The sequence below is a fragment of the Pipistrellus kuhlii genome, unplaced genomic scaffold (assembly GCF_014108245.1).
Source record: "Pipistrellus kuhlii isolate mPipKuh1 unplaced genomic scaffold, mPipKuh1.p scaffold_m20_p_3, whole genome shotgun sequence".
In the NCBI taxonomy this organism is placed as follows: Eukaryota; Metazoa; Chordata; class Mammalia; order Chiroptera; family Vespertilionidae; genus Pipistrellus; species Pipistrellus kuhlii.
In genome coordinates, this window is record NW_023425529.1 from 96,286,108 (window position 1) to 96,305,691 (window position 19,584).

Genomic DNA, 19,584 nt, shown 5'->3' on the forward strand with positions numbered 1-19,584 from the left:
GGTGGAGGGACTGGGGGGAGAATGGGACCCACAGAGATGGTCACCAGGAGATTGCCAGCAGCAGAAAGGGCAGAAAATCCACAGCCCCATTTCTGGGAGCTCCAATTCAGGTGGATGGAAAATACAGGAAGATGCAAAGTGCATCTAGATTCCATGGGTATCAAAGGCAAGGAAATGCAGCTGGTTGTGGGTTTAGGATGGAGAGAGAACAGGGATAAAAATGCAGTTTTCAAAACACAAATATGTCTGGATGAAAAGAGTGGGCAAGACTGGAAGCCAGTATCCAACAGGAGGGATGGGGGGAACCCAGGACAGGGGATCACACCCAACTGCAGATGGGAGAGGAGAGGATGCAGTTGGCACATGTTCAACAGGAGACTAATCTTGGGAAACACTGCACTCTGGGCGCTATTGGAAACTAATAGTACGCGGCCAGGGATCTCATCTCCCCAAGTTCACATCACACAGCTCCGACTTCCTCTCTGGAACAGGAATTCACTAGTGTTTAAGCTGTCCCAGCCTCCTAGAGAAAGAAAAAAGGAAAGCCAGAGAATGGGAGGGGGAGGGGGCTGAGAGAGGGGACGGGGGAAGATGCTGGGCGTAAAGAGGGACCAGGACTAAAAAGAAAACCTTTCTTTGAATCTCAAGTAGGGGCCTGGCGTCGAAGGGCCGAGAAAAAAAAAAGAGAGAGAGAGAGAGAGAGAGAGAGAGAGAGAGAGAGAGAGAGAGAGAGAGAGAAGTCTAATTAGTGGCAACAAAGATGTAAAGAATGGAAACGGAACTTTCCAGCGTGAAGATAAGAGCGGCATGAAATGTGGAGCAGCCTGAGGGTGGAAAGTGAGCTGATGGCCCGGCCGAGGGCGGGGTCTGCTGTGGGGAGCCGGCCGGGTGCAGGGCCAGCAGTCTGATGTCCCGGCGCGTTGGGAAGGTGCTGGAAGGGCTTGGAGAGCACGCACCTTTCCCGAGCGGGCTGGGGAGGGACCAGCCTAGGGACACACCCAGTCGGAAGCCCTCCCCTCGGCGCGGCCCGCCCCTTGACTGTGTTGGAGACCGGAAGCGAAGTCTCCCAACTGGGACTTCTGAGTCTGGGGAAGGCCTGGGCATTCCTTCCCTGTGCCCCCAACTCTGGATCGAGCGCTCCTCTACAGTGCTGGGGGCCATGGGTGCTCTGTACCGCCGACCTCTTGTCCTTCTGGAGCCCCCTCTGGGGCTAGGGCTGTTGCTACTGGTCCTGTACGAGCTGGCTCCCTGTCGCGCTTCCCTGCGGCTCTTGGACCACCCGGCACCCATTTGCTCCCAGCAGGTGAGACACTGTCGCGCCCCGGAGGAGCGGGAGCCGCCAAGATGCTGCGGGCAGAAGCGCGGAGGGACGACGAAGGCTGCCTGGCTCGAAGCTGGAGCGGGGCGGCAGGAAGTCTGTGTTGGGATCTTCAAGGGGGTTCGCGGCTTGGGCACAAGGAGCGGGCGCATCCAGGAGGACACTCGAAGCGTTGGGAGTTGAGGTTTGGACCCGGGAGAAGAGTTTGCAGGGAAAAGAGATCGCGTGGTGTATGTTGCACCATCTGACTGGCATCCTGGGCGGGAGGCGGGAGGCGGAGGGCGGAAGGCGGAGGGCGGGGGGTGGAGGGGGGGGGAAGACGGGGCGGGTGGGGGGCGGGGCGGGGAGAGAGAGAGAGAGAGAGAGAGAGAGAGAGAGAGAGAGAGAGAGAGAGAGAGGAGAAAGAAAGAACACCTCTGCTGGGCTCCAAGGTTCGGGGAAAGAGATCGAGGAGTTCGGCCCACCCGAGAGAGAGAATGGAGCTGGTTAGAACGAGCAGGGGGAGGGATTGGGCCAGCTCCCCCTCCTCCCGCCGTGCACCCTGCAGACGCCCTGCTAGGCCCAGCGGCCCCGGCCTGTAGAGCCCTGGAAAATAATTTGACCCTAATGCTACCTCTCCAGAGGAGCCCGAGAAATCCGCAGCAGCCAGATCAGAGGTGGAGGCCCCAGCGGATATTAGCCCGCTTCCCTGGGGGGAAGAGGGAACACTGCGGGCGGGCAACGCTCTGCACTAGCCTGGGCGGCCTCCGGGGCCCAAGGGTCAGAGCCTCCGGTGAGACGGGGTCTGTAACCTTCAAGGACCAGCTGTGCAGGGAGCACCTGAGGGCGGTCAACTGACTCAGGCAACTTTGTGTCACCTCTCCAGCAGGGCTAAGCCCTGAAAAATGCAGCTGATTAAGACACCGCCCCTCCAGCGCCATGCATCTCCACTACAACAACCACTCAGGCCTGGGATCTGTTTTACAATTGTCGAATAGTATCCACGTGTGCCCACAGGAGTTGACACACCTACCCTTGGGGTAGTGGCCCTGTTGTGGAGGACAAACTTAAGGGGTGCCAGAGAGAAACAGCAGCCTGGCTGGTGTTGCTTAGGGATGGAGCAGGGACCTAAGTACCAGGAGATCACCATTCCATCTTGTCAGGGCACATGCCAAGGTTTGGGGCTGGGTCCCCAGTGTGGGGCATTCAGGAGGCAGCAGATGAGTGATTCTCATAATTGATGTTTCTGTCTTTCTCTTCCTCTCTGAAGTAAATATATATATATATTTATATATATATATATAATTAAGGAGGAAACACAGTGCCCGCCTTCACAGCTTCCTTCTTCAAAGTGTTTCCCCTCTTTCCTCCACTTTCTCTCTGGTTTCCTCATCTCCCTCCCTGCTCAGTGTCTGAGTCAAAGGATGTGAAACAACTCTAAAGATATTTCTCCTTATCTAATTTTTGTAGAGAATTTACCAAAAGTGGATGGACCATGATTAGCAGAGAAAAATATATCCTTGTGACTCCACTGTTGGGCAAAGCAGGAGATATGTACTTAGCATTTGGTATAGAACTATTCTACCATGGAAAATTCCAAGTTCATATTTTGATAGCCATTTGTCAGGTGCTATTGCTGGGAAATGAAACTATAAAGAAACCCTAATGTCCAAGGGACTTGAATCATCCAGGAGAGAAAAGGCTTGAAGGTGGTAACTATGATACAAGGTGGCCTGAAGCAAGTGCTCTTTGTACAACCAGTGCATGTATAAAATTCTAGGGAAAGGAAAATTTACTTTTAGCTGGGGTGTTCTTTCTGACAGAGAAGACAGTTTGGTAGCCCTGAGAGGTCAGTAGAAGCCTCCTAGAGTTGTTGAACATCCCATGTGGTGGAAAGGGGCTGAGCCACAGCCTTTGATTGGGCAGGACAATGTATGTGGTTGAAAGTGAGAGAGGGATGGATTCAGGAGAGCTGAACTAATTGACTTTGACATTAATTGCTAAGTGGGAAGCTACTGAGAGTAGGGAGCAGGGGCACAGAATGATTCCAGAGAGAGCTGGGAAGAGATGCTTATTGGCATGCAGCCCGCACTGGCCATGAGTTTGACATGCTTGTTGTACACCAAAAGGTTGCAGGTTCAATTCCACATGGGGGCACATTTGGTAGCTAACCAATTGTTTCTCTCTCCAAAAATAAATAAAAACATGTCCTTGGGTGAGGATTTGAAAAAAAAAAAAAAAAAAGAAAGAAAGAAAGAAAGAAAGAAACTACACCTCTCAGATTTCTCTCTCTCTGCTGGTGTTGTAGCTGCAACACCCTACAGGAAGGAGAGTTAAAGCCGAAAATTTGATCTCAGAGGACCAGGGTGTACACCCCTTTTCATCACTTACAGTTTCTACAACTTTGGACATTTTAGGTTGTCTGAACCTAGCTTTCCTTATTTCTACAATAGAAAGGCTGGTTAAGTGAGCTATCTTAAAGTGGGGTCATAACACTTTACAGAATATAACTGTCTATCCAAAGCCCAGTTTGGATTAGCTCTCAGTGACTCTCATAGACAGAGAAGAGCCTATTCTGTTCCTAGCTCAGTGCTAGGAACAGAATATGGGAGCTTGAACACAGGATATGGGAGCTTGATATATATTCTATCTAATAAAGAGGGAATATGCTAATTGACCCTCATACCACTGCAAAGATGGCGGTGCCCACAGCCAATAAGGAGGGAATATGCTAATTGACTGTCACACCCTCAAAGATGGTGGCTCCCACAGCCACAAGATGGTGGTGCCCAGTCCCCTCATCTCTGGGGCGGCAAGTGCGGCAGTCCCCCAGTCTCCTTAGCCCTGCAACCGTCCAGGGCTGGCCTGAGGCACAGGCAAGCCTCAGATGGCAGCTGCCCAGCCACACAGGGCCACCTGAGGCTCAGGTAACCAGGACCAGCCAAAACTTGTGCTGCCAGCAATGGCAGTAGCAGAGGTGTGATGGAGGTGTCACTTTCCCCTGATAGCCAGGTTGCCTCCCACCCCTGAGGGCTCCTGGACTGTGAGAGGGGGCAGGCTGGGCTGAGGGACCACCCCCTGCCTAGGGCATGAATTTTCATGCACTGGGCCTCTAGCCTGGAATAAAAAATCAGAGGGATGAGTGAATTATGAATGAATGGTTAACTCTGCTTGAACAGCAATAAAAAACTGGCTGCTCAAAACCTGATGACATTGAGTTCCCACAGAAGTTGGTACTAGAGAAACCATAAGTAATTGCAGTTCCTTGGTAGGCTTTATCCAAGGTTTCCTTTGGCTATCAGCCCAGAGGAAAGCCCACAAAGATAAACCGTTAACACACAATGTTTCAGACAGAGAGTGTATGGCATTCTAAATTATTTTTTGATGTGAGCACTTCTGGTTTTGACTTGTGGTACAACAACTGTTTGGTTTAGCCCTTACTGATTTTCTAAAGTTGCTTTCAACTGGGCTGCTCTTCCAAAGTGTACAAAGGTATGTTCTATGGATGTTCTGCTGCAGTGTAGGCATTTAAGCAGTCTGGGCTGCTGTTACTGCTGGCAGTAGACCCAGCAAAGTTAACAGGTTCCTCTGCCATCATGCTGGACTTCTTACTTCCCTACTATGCTAGCCTTTTATCTAGAGACTAACATCAAAGAGCTACAGAGGCAAAGCAAGAGGTGATGCATTGTCGGGGAGAGAACATTTGGCTGAAAGTGAGATCTGGGCTTCCCTCACTAGCTCTACAGCCCTAGTCTGTTACTCCACTGCTGTGAGCATGTGTTTTAGTCTATAAAAGGAGGTGACCCTCACCTACAGGATTATCTGTAGAGTAACTTGCTAGATATATGAAAGGGCCAGATCACATGGGTTACAGTGTGGGAAGGTGCAAGGGCTACTGACATGTACTATAGTTCAGGCACTATGCTAGGGGTGTTAGCATGTTTGACTTCATTCAGAGTTCACAGTAACCTGCCAGGCCTATCATCACATGTGTTTGAGAGACTACCAGGATCATACTGCTGACCCTGGGTGAGTGCAGAGCTGAGAACCAAAGCTCTGCCTGGCCTTGGCCACCATGGCTCAATATTTAGTGTCGATCTGCACATGGAAGGATCTTGGGTTTGATTTTGATCAAGGGCAAGTACCTGATGCACGTGTGAGAGGCAACCAATCCATGTGTCTCTCTCATTAATGTTTCTCTCTTCTCTCTTCCCCTTCCCTCTCTCCACTTGCTCTGAAAACCAATGGGGGAAAAATATTCTCAGGTGAGGATTTAAAAAAAAAATAGTTCTGCCTGGGACTCCAGAGTTTACTTCTCTTTACTTTGCCACTGAGTGCACAGGGTGAATACAGCCTTTTATTTATTTCTTTTTAATCTTCACCACTATGGGTAGATAATTGGCCCACAATTTTTTATTGAGAGGCAGCATAGCAGTGATTAGGAGCATGAGTTCTGGAGCAAAGTTGCTTGAGTGTTAGCCTTGTGGGACCTTGAGCCACTTAGATAACATACCTGTGCTTCAGTTTATTCACTAGTAAAAATGAAATAATGGAACTTACCTCAGAAAGTTGTTGCAAAGGTTAAATGAAATATGTGTATAAAAGTGCTTAGCATGATGTCTGACACAGAAGAAGAGCTTGATAAATATTAGCTGCTACCATTATCATTGGATTTCTGCAAGAGGCCTTAGCATAATGTCATTCACAAACAGGTAGCTTGTAAATAATATCCTGATCCTTCTATTTTTTTTTTAAATAGGCATTGAAATAAAGAAATTAGGAATGATTTATTGGAGGGGAATAAAACAAGATCCAAAGTCCCCGAATGTATTTTTTTTAATGTTTTTATTGATTTCAGAGAGAGGAAGGGAAAGAGACATATCAATGATGAGAGTGAATATTGATCAATTGCTTCCTGCAAATCCCCTACTGTTGATAGAGCCCTCTACCTAGCCATGTGTCCTGATTAAGAATTGAACCATAACCTCCTGGTTTATGGGTCAATGCTCAACCCCTGAGCCACACTGGCTGGGCCTGAATGTATTTTTTATATTATTAAATGTTTTGTTAATATAAATTCTATGCAGAAATTAAATTATAAGAAAAAAAAAGTCTGGTATTTCTTCTCCCAAATCAGTGGTAGGCAAACTGCGGCTTGCAAGCCACATGCAGCTCTTTGGCCCCTTGAGAGTGGCTCTTCCACAAAATACCACATGAGAGCTCGCATGTACAGTGCAATTGTAACTTCATGACCCATGCGCAGAAGTCAGTTTTCAGCTCTCAAAAGAAATTTCAATCGTTGTACTGTTGATATTTGGCTCTGTTGACTGAGTTTGCCAACCACTGTCCTAAACAAATTAACGTTTTTATTTGTTTATCTTACTTTTCAATCCTTTCATTTGTTTGGCAGTGTTTCCCAAAGTGTGGTACGCCTATCCCCAGGGGTATGGGAAGAGTTTGGTGGGGATATGCACTGCACCGTGCTTAGCTGTGCCTAATTCTACGTTCTCATGAGTACGAGGAGTACTCAACGTTATGAAAATTATAGAAGGGGTACACATATGTCAAAGGTTGGGGAACACTGGTTTGGAGTAACATCATAAATAAAATTCTATCTTTTAATTAATTTTTATCAAGGTTGATCCTTTTAAAATGGTACAAAGATATTTAAAATAAAAAAGAGCGAATCCTTATTTAACCCTTTACCCCTTTCTAAATGATGGATCCACTTATACTTCTTTTAGTTATTCTGACATTTGCCTCTGTCTAAGTGTACTTACATTGTTATTCTCCATTTGTCAATTTTAAATATTATATACTGACTTATAATAGATGAATATCTAAATGTCTTATATTAACCTCCTTCCATTGCTTCTCCCAATCTTTGTTTATTATAGCAAGTAAATAATCTTCACTCATGAAAAAAGTATGTGTGCTTTTGATTATATTTATTTTTTGTTATAACTTCTTTTCCTGTGAAGGTAATAATTGCTTTAATTCTTCATTTTCATAATTTTCATTATAACTAGTCTTAGTTTTTTCTATCAGATTTGTCATGTTTTTTTCCCCCCACAAATATCAGATATCCCATCAATTTCATTCCCCTGTCCCCAGAAAACTCCCCCTGGTGCCCTCTGTCCTCCACTCCAGTCTGGAGTTATTATGCTATAGACCACTGGTCGGCAAACTCATTAGTCAACAGAGCCAAATATCAACAGTGCAACGATTGAAATTTCTTTTCCCCCCATAAGGCATTATATGTGTACATATCTTACCATTGCCCTCCCCGCCCCACATGAAATTTCTTTTGAGAGCTGAAAACCAACTTCTGTGCATGGGCCATGAAGTTTCAATTGCACTGTACATGTGTGCCCACACGTGGTATTTTTTTTTTTTATAATTTTTTAAAACATATTTTATTGATTTTTTTACAGAGAGGAAGAGAGAGGGATAGAGAATTAGAAACATCAATGAGAGAGAATCATCGATCAGCTGCCTCTTGCACACCCCTTACTGGGGATGTGCCCGCAACCAGGTACATGCCCTTGCCCGGAATCGAACCCAGGACCTTTCAGTCCGCAGGTCAACGCTTTATCCACTGAGCCAAACCGGTCCCGGTGCACACGTGGTATTTTGTGAAAGAACCACACTCAAGGGGCCAGCCACTGCACTAGACCTGTAGCACAAATGCCATACTAGGTATTCTGTCATGTTTATAGCTCCCATGTCCTGAATCTGTGTAGTTTTTTCTCAAAGATTATCTCCCTCATTTTGCTAGAGCGTATCCTCCTGTAATTTCCTAAGAAAAGTTATGAGGATATGAGGGATGGATACATACAGAGGTGGAAAAAGTAGTTGTGAGTATACAAAATACAGTTTATTCTTGTATTTATTAATTATTGTATTTATTTGCATTACAACTGTAAACCTACTTTTCCAACCCCTGTATAAACTCTCTCTCTCTCTCTCTCTCTCTCTCTCTCTCTATATATATATATATATATATATATATATATATATATATACACATATATAATCAACAGTGCAACAATTGAAATTTCTTCCCCCCCCCATTATTTTTATAAGGCATTATATGTGTACATATCTTATCATTGCCTATATATATATATATATATATATATATATATATATATATTTAAAAAGTCTTTATTTTGCCCTCACTTTTAAAATAATTTGGCTGGCTATACAAACCTTAGTTTAAAAATCATTTTTCTTCAGAATGTTGAAGACGTTGGCATTTTTATAGGAATTGCATTGAAATCTATAGATTGCTTTGGATAGTATGGACATTTTAGTTATGTTAATTATTAGAGGCCCTGTGCACAAATTCGTGCATAGGTGGGATCCAACTGGCCCACCCTGATTGAGGGCAGTTGGGCCTGCCAGGGGGAGGGGTCATTGGCGGTTGGCAGGCTTGCCGCACCTCCGATTGTGGGAGTCGACCAAGGAGGGGCTGGCTGGGAGGAGGGGCCACAAGCAGTTGGTGGGCCAGCCCCACCTCCTGGTCGAACTCCTAGTTGAATTCTGGGACAAATTCCCAGTTGAGGGGACAATTTGCATATTAGCCTTTTATTATATAGCCGTGGTCAGCAAACTGCAGCTCACAAGCTACATGTAGCTCTTTGGCCTCTTGAGTGTGGCTCTTCCACAAAATACCACAGCCTGGGCAAGTCTATTTTGAAGAAGTGGCATTAGAAAAAGTTTAAGTTTAAAAAATTTGGCTCTCAAAAGAAATTTTAATCTTTATACTGTTGATATTTGGCTCTGTTGACTAATGAGTTTGCCAACCACTGTCATATAGGATTCTATCCATAAGCACAGTATATGCTTCCATTTACTTGTATCTTCTTCAGTGTCTTATAATTTTCCAGATACCAGTCTTTTGCCTCCTTGGTTAGATTTATTCCTAGGTATTTTAATTTTTTTAATGCAATTGTAAGTGGGATTATTTTTTTAGTTTCTGTCTCTGATAATTTATTATTGGTGTATAAAAATGCAACTGATTTATGAATATTAATTTTGTATCCTGGTATTTTACTAAATTTTTCAGTTCTAGTAGGTTTTTTTGTAGAATTTTTAGGGTTCTCTCTTTATAATATCATGTCATATGCCTTTTATTTCTTCTTGTCTGATTGTTGTGGCCAGGAATTCTAGTACTATCTATATATATAAAAGGCTAATATGCAAAGTGTCCCCCTTGGGAGTTCAATTGCTCACTATGATGTGCACTGATCACCAGGGGGCAGAGCAGAGCAAAGGAGGTCCTGGCTGGCAGCCAGACAGAAAGCCCCCAATGGAAGGGCCCAGACAGAAGGGTCCAATTAGCCCTGATCACTGGCCAGGCCTAGGAACCCTACCTGTGCATGGATTTCATGCACCAGGCCTCTAGTGTTGAATAAGAGGACATCACTGTCTTATTCTTGATAATAAGGAAAATGATAATAAGGGGAAAACTTTTAGGTTTTTTTCCCTCCAGAATTTTCTTTTTATTCCTGCTATACCAAAAGTTTCATGATATTGGGCTTTGTCACTCTCTTCATCTCTTCCATTTCTTTATTCCTCAGTAACCAGTGTGTCTGATATATATCTGTCCACATGTTTTTCTATGTTCATACAGTTTATATTCACAGATTTTTTTTATTACCTATTTCCATAGAAAACTGGATTCTACAATAGTTTTTGCATCTTATTTTTCTCTTTAACACATTTAGTCATCAATCCAGCTCAATAGACATCTATATATCTAATGCTCTTTAATATTTGCATAATCCATAGTAGAAAGAACCATTTCTATTTTGATGGACAATAAGATTTAAATTAGATCTTACTTTATTCAGCCATACCCTATAATGGGTATTCAATACCACAGAAAAAGAGGGAAAGGTATTTTTTTTAAAGCTAGCAAAGCTAAATTCTAAAACTTGGTAAGTCATATACAAAAAGAAAACTATAGACCCATCTCACTTATGAATATAAATGCAAACAATTCTATTAGTAAATATTAGTAAATTTAATAGTAGAATATCAAAAGAATAGTGTTCCATAATCAAGTAGAATTTATTCCAGCAATTCAAAATTGGTCCATTATCAGCAAATCTATCAACATAATTCATTATATCAATAAAGAACAAAATCTATGAAGTTATGTTAATAAATGCTGGAGAGGTATTTTATAAGGTTCATGAGCTTTATATAAAAACTATGAAGAACGTATTTATATACAACAATGGCTATCAAAAACCAAAACCAAAAATAGTACTAAAATTTTTAAAATTTTAAAAAATATATATATTTTTAATGTTAGTAGTATTACAGACATTTCTGGCTTTGCCTCCCCTTTAACCTCACTCCCAGCCTTTACTCTCACCATCTTCCCCCCACTTATTGAGCATTTATTATAAGAAGGGGAACTACCGTATTTTTCGGACCATAAGACGCTCCGGACCATAAGACGCACCAGTTTTTAGAGAAGGGAAATGAAGAAAAAAAGATTCTGAAACAAATAGTGTCCTAAAATATTTTATGTGCATTAAAACCCAACATCACAGTCATAAACACATGTAATCAACCCTGTAAAGTAAACAGCAGCATTTAGAACCATTTTAGAGCCAGGCAAGCACACAGAGACCACACAGAGCCGGGCAAGTAAAAAAACTTTTTTTTTAAAGTATATGTGTAGGCTATATTTGGACCATAAGACACAGGGACTTTTTCCCCCCACTTCTGGGGGGAAAAAAGTGCGTCTTATGGTCCGAAAAATACAGTAGTAATAAAAAGCAGCCATTATGTGCCAGACAGTGGGCAAATTTAGTCTCATTTAGTAGGCAGTGAGACGGTTCTGTGGTTATTGCAGCCAACAGAATTTCTCATCATGATTCCCCTAAGGCTTCTAGTAACAGTGTGGGGGCATGTATTATTTTACTTAATTGTATAACTAGTACAAGAATTCATTCACTTTGTTCAAAAATTTTCACAATACAGACAGATAAGAAGTTAAGAGCACATACATACACCACCATCACTACTAGCTCACTTCCTGCCCCAATATCCTTATTTCTATTTGTATCATTTAATTTTCAACAACACTATGAAGTTGGTATTGTAGTTATTCTGATTTTATAGTTGAAGAATCAAAGCATGGCAATGTTATATTTCTTGAGGTAACTCAACTCCAGGGGTTTTATGAGGATTCATGAAACAATATAGTATATAACTCATGCAAAAAAACAGTCTGGCACATCTTCCTTAGGCAATTTATAAGGACATAAAGAAATTTTTGTACCAAGGACTAGAGTTTCTTTATCTCCCTTCTTTCAGCACTGGTTCCAGACTAAAGATTGGAAGTCTCCAGGGGTTAGAGGCCTATCACCAGGGAACCCCAGGGGAACCCTCTCAATGTTTTTAAAGTTGGAAAGTTTGTCCAGCTAGTGTGGCCTAGTGGTTGAACATCAACCTATGAACCAGGAGGTCACGTTTCAATTCCCACTTGGGGCATATATCCAGGTTGCGGGCTCGATCCTCAGTAGGGGGTATGCAGGAGGCAGATCAATGATTTCTTATCATTCATGTTTCTATCTCTCCCTCTCCCTTCCTCTGCAATCAATAATAATATATTTTTTAAATAAATGAAGTTGGAAGGTTCTCAGCTCATAATAGTTATTCAGAAAACAGCAGTTCTGTTTTGTTATCCACTTCTATTTCTTATCAGTTGGGCATGATGAGAAAGTGTGAGGATAATATCATCCCCCTTCCCAGACTAGTGAGAAGGCAGGGCCAGAATGAGCAAAAAAAAAAAAAAAAAAAAGTGTCTGGAACCCAACTTGTGAATTAAAGTTCGGATGTAATGACCTCCTTTTTTTTTTCCCCACAGGGGCTAAACTGTACAGTCAAAAATAGTAAGTCATCTCTTTTTTTTGTTGTTGTTCGTGTTGCTTTGATAAAGTGCTAACCTCATGCTGATCACTGACAAAACGCTGCCCTTCCTCTTCCAGTCTGGGATAAGGGCTGCACCTTCCAGCAGGAGATACTCTTGAGAGCCTTGAATGTTCACACCTGTGCTTTTTAACCAGAATATTCATCATCCATGGGCTGGCTGGTGTGGCTCAGTTGGTTGGTCCTCATCCAACACACTGAGAGTTGCTGGTTTCATTCCTGTCAGGGCACATACCCATGTTGTGGGATCAATCCCTGGTGTTGTGTGTGGGTGCATACAGGAGGCAGCTGATAGATGTTTTACTCTCACATTTATGTTTCTTTTTGTCTCTCCCTCTACCTTTTCTCTCTAAAAATCAATAATAAATCTTTTTTCTTTTTTTTTTAATATTCAGCTCTAGCTGGTTTGGCTCTGTGAATAGACTGCTGGCCTGTGGACTGAAGGGTCCCAGGTTTGATTCCAGTCAAAGACACATGCCTTGGTTGTGGGCTCAATTCCCGTAGGGGGCATGATGGAGGCAGCAGATCAATTATTCTCATCATTGATGTTTCTATCTCTCTTTCCCACTCCCTTCCTCTCTAAAATCAATAAAAATATATATATTTTTTAAACTTAAAAATATGTATATTCATTATCCAAAGTCAGGAAGTGAGAAGCTAAACTGACCTTTGAATTTTGAGATTATCCTTAAGGTGCTGCCATGGTGTGTCAGTAATTCAGCTTGATTTATCAGAGCTTAACACTGTAACAGGAGAGAGAACTGTGGTTCTTTGTTTTAATTCAAGAAGGCACATATTTTACATGTCTATGCTAATTAGGGACCCTGGCATATAAAAATAAAACAACTCTTTTCATTACCCCCATCCTTCCTCTGTCTTCATTTCCAATCACTACTTCATTTCAAAACTAACTTGTGTACTTTGTGTTCTTTCTTGATATGCCTTTGAGATTTCAAAGCTTTACAGTGACCCGGGACAAGCACAAGAAAAGAAGGGGCAGTGTGGGAAAGCTGAGAACCCTGCCCCTGATGTTTAAGGTCCACTTCTCTGGATATACTGCTAGGCATCTATTGATAGCTTGCATGCTTTAGTTCCTTGCAGTGTCTTGCAGAGCATGCAAGTCTCTGATTTCTGCTTTTCCTGGCTTCCAGGTACCTGCCTGGATGACAGCTGGATCCAGCCTCAAAAATTGACCCCTTCATCCCCAAAAGATGTCCAGGTCCAGCTGCACTTTGCCCAAACCCAGCATGGAGATTCCATCCCTGTGATTCATATTGAATGGACACTGCAGACGGATGGTGAGTGGCCACGCCAGTGAGACCTGAGGGATTCTGCTCACCTCAAGGTGAACCCATAGACTAGACAGACCCATGGTCAGCAAACTGCAGCTCTTTGGTCCCTTGAGTGTGACTCTTCCACAAAATACCACACCTGGGCAATTCTAGTTTGAAGAAGTGGCATTAGAAGAAGTTTAAGTTTAAAAAATTTGGCTCTCAAAAGAAATTTCAATCGTTGTACTATTGGTATTTGGCTCTGTTGACTAATGAGTTTGCCGATCACTGGACTAGACTATCTGACTCTCCCATCAGAGTCAGAATTAGGTCTCCAGTCCTGTGCTCATACATGAGGACCTAAATTAGTGCTGAAAGGATCCATCATTTCATACAGTGAATACTTTTTCAGTGTTTTAGATGTTGGTCTACAATATATTCTCATCCTACTATCCTTTATGAAAGATCTTCCTTTAGCCTAAAATCTTTTTCACCCCAAAAAAAGTCACATGACCAGACCAAATATTTAATGGTTAACACATTTGTCAGCCTGCTTTTTCCCTTACTTTAGAGCACATGTGTCAAACACAAGGCCCGCGAGCCAAATCCGTCCCGCCAGGCCTTGCAATGTGGCCCGCACCGCGCTGTCATCACTGCACTCTGCTGCGTTTCCATCACAATGACAGTTTATGACTGTTCAGTAAACCATTCGGCCCGCGATTTAGGCTGGATTTTAGATTTTGGCCCCTTCTCTGATTGAGTTCGACCCCTACTTTAGAGGTTACCATTTTTTTAAATGATAATCAAAAAAAACCCATAGGGATAGAGAGTTGCATTATAGAATTGAGAAAATTGGGGTTAATAAGAGCCACTCTAGATTTGTGAACAAGGCCTGGAGAGTTCTTTTTTTAAGTCTCCAGCCCCTGCTGCTGTTGCAGCCTCTTCAAGGATGGTAGGGTGGCCATATTAAACACCATGCCCTATTGCCAACGCCTTAGCCACAAACTCAACAAGCCTTTGCTTCTAGACCAATGTAAAGTGTTGCTTGTCCCTGGGTAGCTGGGCAGTAACTATCTGCAGGGAAGGAAGCTAACTTAGACCCAAGAATGAGCTGGGAGAAACAGGAAGTACAGGGTTGTGTAAGACGGACAGATTTTCTTTTAATAGTGAGCAAGCCTAACCAACAGGAAAGTGACACACCCAATGGTTTGTCTTACTCATTTGAATCTGTGTCTCCTCTCCTCTGGTTTTCAGCCAGCATTCTCTACCTGGAGGGTGCAGAGCTATCTGTCCTGCAGCTGAACACCAATGAGCGTTTGTGTGTCAAGTTTGAGTTTCTCTCTAAACTGCAGCATCATGACAAACGGGTAAGAATCAAGCTCCTGGATGAATTATGGTCCTATGATGATCACGATGAGCAGAACATGTTTTTGAAAACTTTCTAGACATGCCAACCCCCTGCTTTTTCTTTCAACTTTCCCTAGTTAGTCATTGTAAAGAAAGTTGAATGGGGAGAGGACTTCCCCTGTCGTGCTTCCTGCCACATTTATTTGTAACTGATATTAATCTGGGCCCTACTTTTGGAAAAGAACAATTTTGCCAACACCAGAAAACTGTGGGCGGAGCACAAGCAAATGAGTTCTGCACAATTTCAGGTCACATTGCTGTTCATGGCCAGATGGTAAAATGTTGATTCTCATTTAGTTTGTTTAAAGTGGTTGTTTTCAAAATGTGGTCCCAGAACTGCACATCAGCATGACCTGGGCTTGTTAGAAATGTAAATTCTAGAGCCTTACTTTAGACCTGCTGAATCAGAAACTCAGGTGGCAATCCTTCAACAAATCCACCAAGTGATTCTGATGCAAGCTCCAGTTTGAAAACTGCTAGTTTATATCTGCAAAAAATGGCCATTTGCAGATCTCCCACAAACACATTTTCCTCTCCCAAGTTTCATTAGCCCCCAAACTTGAGTAATAGGTACATGGTGAGGACCAGGTGCCTAGATACTTAAAAGCAAAGGACCCCACCAGGGTAATTAGAATGGAAGTTGAAGTTGGTATCTGTTATATGCACCCTCCATAAGATCTCTCCATTTACAATATGTCATCTCTGAAATAAAGGTGCCTATAGGCCCAGGATGACTAGGTCTTTTTCTATCCTTCCTTCTGTACTTTTGTGCTCCAGAACAATCTTAAGAGCTTCCTGGCTTTCCTATTTGAGGAAGAAGAGTCACTTAACAAATAGCTTTTAGCCGCCTTTTGTGTGCCAGCTCTTTAATACCTGAGCTGGATTTTGACACCATTGTTCTGTACTTTGGGAGGGCTGATGTAGGAGGAGGGCTTTCCCCAGATTCTCTTGTATATGACACTATATTGATGAGGCCAGGTCTAGGTTTTTTGAAATAGGAAGGAAAGACAAGAGGAAACAAAGAGCAAAGATACAGAAACCTCTGATTTTGGATCTTGTGATGTTTTTCTTCTTATTTTTTCACTGATCTTTTGGGTATGGGGGTAGGAGGGTTCTTTGGAAATAGCTGTGTGAGAGGTATTGTGTGTGACCTTGTCCAACCTTCCCTTCCTCCCTTTTCTTCAGTGGCGTTTTACCTTTAGCCACTTTGTGGTAGAACCTGGCCAGGAATATGAAGTGACCATTCACCACCTACCCAAGCCTATCCCTGATGGGGACCCAAACCACCAGTCAAGAAACTTTCCTGTTCCAGGTAAGAGTGCCATAACAAGCCCTTCCCTTCACCACATGGCTCTTCAGAAGAAACCAACAAATGGCCCAGACATAAGCCTCCCTGATCAGCTGACAATGCTGCCATTGTCAGCGTATGGTACTCACAGAACAAATAGATACCAGGGATGGGGAGTCCTTCTGTATGTGGTCTCAACCTCTACTCCCTGAAGACAAAGCCCATTCTCTGTTGGCACAAACAGTGGATATTGGCCCAAGACCCCAGGAGTTTTATGGGAACTGGAGTTCCTTCCTATCTAGAGAAGCATGCTCCTGCCTAGAAAGTATCAGGAAGACAAACCACTTTTGGAAGAGTTGTAACTCTTGCTTCCAGCCTCATCCCAGCTTCTATAACCTTGTTCTTCACTTTCACCCCACGTCCTGCCTGCATTTATCTACCACCACCCAATATATGACACCATCTCTTTCCCCACTAATCCATCCTGCCTATGAATACTGCTAGATTTATCTATTAAAGCAGCATTCAATGTGCACTTTCTATTTTTCTGCCCTCCCCAGAATCTCAGCCACTACTTACAACACTTTTTATTGTTGAAAATCACTATATCTAGAGCATCAGCCTCTCTGAGGACAGGATCTGAGCCTTATATTCATTTGTGTAGTCACTAGAACCTCACAAATTGGCTTGTGACCAGGAAATGCTTGTTAGAATGAGGATGACTTCCATCTGTGGAGCAATTCCGCATACACATACTCACTATCGCCACACACACACACACATACACATACTCACTATACACACACATACACACACACACACACACACATACTCACTATCCACACACACACATACACATACTCACTATCCACATACCCTACTTTATTTTCTTTTTTCTTACTTATCACTCCCTGATTCATGGGATCGGGCTTAAACAGGCAGTTGGACATCCCTCTCACAAACCAGGACTGCTTGCTCCCAACTGCTTGCCTGCCTTCCTGATTGCCCCTAACCACTTCAGCCTGCCAGCCTGATCACCCCCTAACTACTCCCATGCCAGCCTAATTGATGGCTAACTGCTCCCCTGCCAGCCTATTTGCCCCCAATTTCCCTCCTCTGCCAACCTGGTCACCCCTAACGGCCCTCCCCTGCAGGCTTGATCCCCCCAACTGCCCTCCCTTGCAGGCCTGATTCCTCCCAACTGCCCTCCCTTGTTTGCCTGATCACCACAACTGCCCTCCCTTGCAGGCCTGGTCCTTCCCAACTGCCCTTCCTGCTGGCTATCTTGTGGTGGACATCTTGTGTCCACATGGGAGGCAGGATCTTTGAACACATGGGGGCAGCTATCTTGATCTTGTGTGTTGGAGTGATGGTCAGTCTGCATATTACTCTTTTTTTAAAAAATATATTTTATTGATTTTATACAGAGAGGAATTGAGAGGGACATAAAGTTAGAAACGTCGATGAAAGAGAAACATCGACCAGCTGCCTCCTGCACACCCCCTACTGGGGATGTGCCCGCAACCAAGGTACATGCCCTTGACCAGAATCGAACCCAAGACCATTCAGTCCACAGGCCGACGCTCTATCTACTGAGCCTAACCGGTTCTGGCCATATTACTCTTTTATTAGATAGGATAGAGGCCTGGTACGTGTTTGGGGGCCAGCTGGTTTGTCCTGAAGGGTGTCCAAGATTAGGGTGGGGGTTCCCTTGGGGCATTGGGCTGCCTGGGCAAGGGGCCTGTGGTGGTTTGCAGGCCAGCCATGCCCCCTGACGACACAAGTGGAGGCCCTGGTATCTGGAATTTATTTACCTTCCACAATTGAAACTTGTAGCCTGGAGTGGAGCCAAACCTCCTGCTTGCTCCATGGCTGTCACCATTTCTTCTTGGATTTGTTTACCTTCTATAATTGAAACTTTGTAGCCTTGAGTGGAGGCCTAGGCTGGCATGATCAAGTGGAAAGCTTGGCTTCTTCCATTGCCTGGGAAACCCAAGCCTCCCTCCTGCTCTTTGTGGCCACAGCCATCTTGGAGTTAATTTGCATACTCACTCTGATTGGCTGGTGGGCATGGTTGGTGGGCATAGCTTGGGGTGTAGTAGAGGTATGGTCAATTTGCATATTACTCTTTTATTAGATAAGATTTTTGACATGTTGTTTGTTTTTATTGCTCTCTTCTACTGGAATGTAATCTCTAGAGGACAGGGACATTGTCTTATTTACCATTATATTTCCAGTTTTTGAAATGGTACCTGGCACATATTGAGAGCTCCATAAGTATTTGTTGAATGAGTGAATGTCCCCCAATTTCCTCCCCGTCCTTAAAGTAGACTGACTCGGTCCCTATCACACTGTGGCAATGGCAATTCATACCTGTCACATGTCTTCTTAAACCAAAGTAAAGCTTGGCTGACATGTCTCAGTGGTTGAGTGTTTACCTATGAACCGGGAGGTCATGGTTTGACTCCAGGTCAGGGCACATGCATGGGTTGTGGGCTTGATCTTCAATGTGGGTCTTATAGGAGGCAACCAATCAGTGGTTCTCATCATTGATGTGTTCATCTCTCTCTTCCTCTCTGAAATCAATAAAAGTATATTTAAAAAATAAAACAAATAAAATAATAATGTTACAGTCAAGGAAATTGGTAGAGATCAAGAAGATATCTATGGAGAGAAACCAAGATGGCAGCCTAAGCTGCTGCCTCACACAACAATTTCAAAACAACTAAAAGATAGCCGAAACCGGTTTGGCTCAGTGGTAGAGCGTCGGTCTGCGGACTGAAAGGTCCTGGGTTCGATTCCGGTCAAGGGCATGTACGTTGGTTGCGGGCACATCCCCGGTGGGGGGTGTGCAGGAGGCAGCTGGTCGATGTTTCTCACTCATCGACGTTCTAGCTCTCTATCTCTCTCCCTTCCTCTCTGTAAAAAATCAATAAAATATATATATTAAAAAAAAAAACAAACCTAAAAGACAGAATGGACATCATCCAAATCCACAGGAAAGCTGGTGGAGTGAGAATTCTACAACTAGAAAGAAGGAGAGAGGCTCACGGATCGGATTGGGAGCTGCAAAGTGCTGAGATAGGGAGATGCTTGTGTGCAGAAGGGTGGCCAAAAGCCTGGTTGGCAGGAGGGGAAAGGAAGTCCCCGATTGCACTGAACCCTTTCCAACTGTACTGAACCCCAACCCCGGCCAAAACCCCATGGACCCAGGCTCATATGGGTGGAGTCCGGAGAAAGGCACCTGGAGACTCAGAGACTGGGAGACTGGGGGAGCCGGGAGCTGCAGCAGGCAGGGTCTACAGTCACGCATTAGTGAGTGCACACAGAGAGGTCTGACCAAGAAGGTTGCCACAGCCTCTCCATAA

At 43.8% G+C, this 19,584-nt stretch overlaps 1 protein-coding gene across 8 annotated transcripts in view; it reads left to right on the plus strand.

Annotated features, from left to right (window-relative positions):
- The first annotated feature begins 1,017 nt into the window (after positions 1–1,017).
- Positions 1,018–19,584, plus strand: part of IL17RA (interleukin 17 receptor A) — a 28,734-nt gene continuing 10,167 nt past the window's right edge. For 3 of the 8 annotated variants that reach the window (XM_045588573.1, XM_045588574.1, XM_045588575.1), the window contains exons 1-5: positions 1,020–1,303; positions 12,189–12,213; positions 13,402–13,548; positions 14,776–14,888; positions 16,114–16,240. In XM_045588573.1, coding sequence (XP_045444529.1) covers positions 1,160–1,303; positions 12,189–12,213; positions 13,402–13,548; positions 14,776–14,888; positions 16,114–16,240 — 556 coding nt within the window. In that variant the 5' untranslated portion in view covers positions 1,020–1,159. Of the gene's footprint in view, positions 1,304–12,188; positions 12,214–13,401; positions 13,549–14,775; positions 14,889–16,113; positions 16,241–19,584 lie in introns of all 8 variants that reach the window. The other 5 variants (XM_045588568.1, XM_045588569.1, XM_045588570.1 and 2 more) reach the window with 3 other exon arrangements.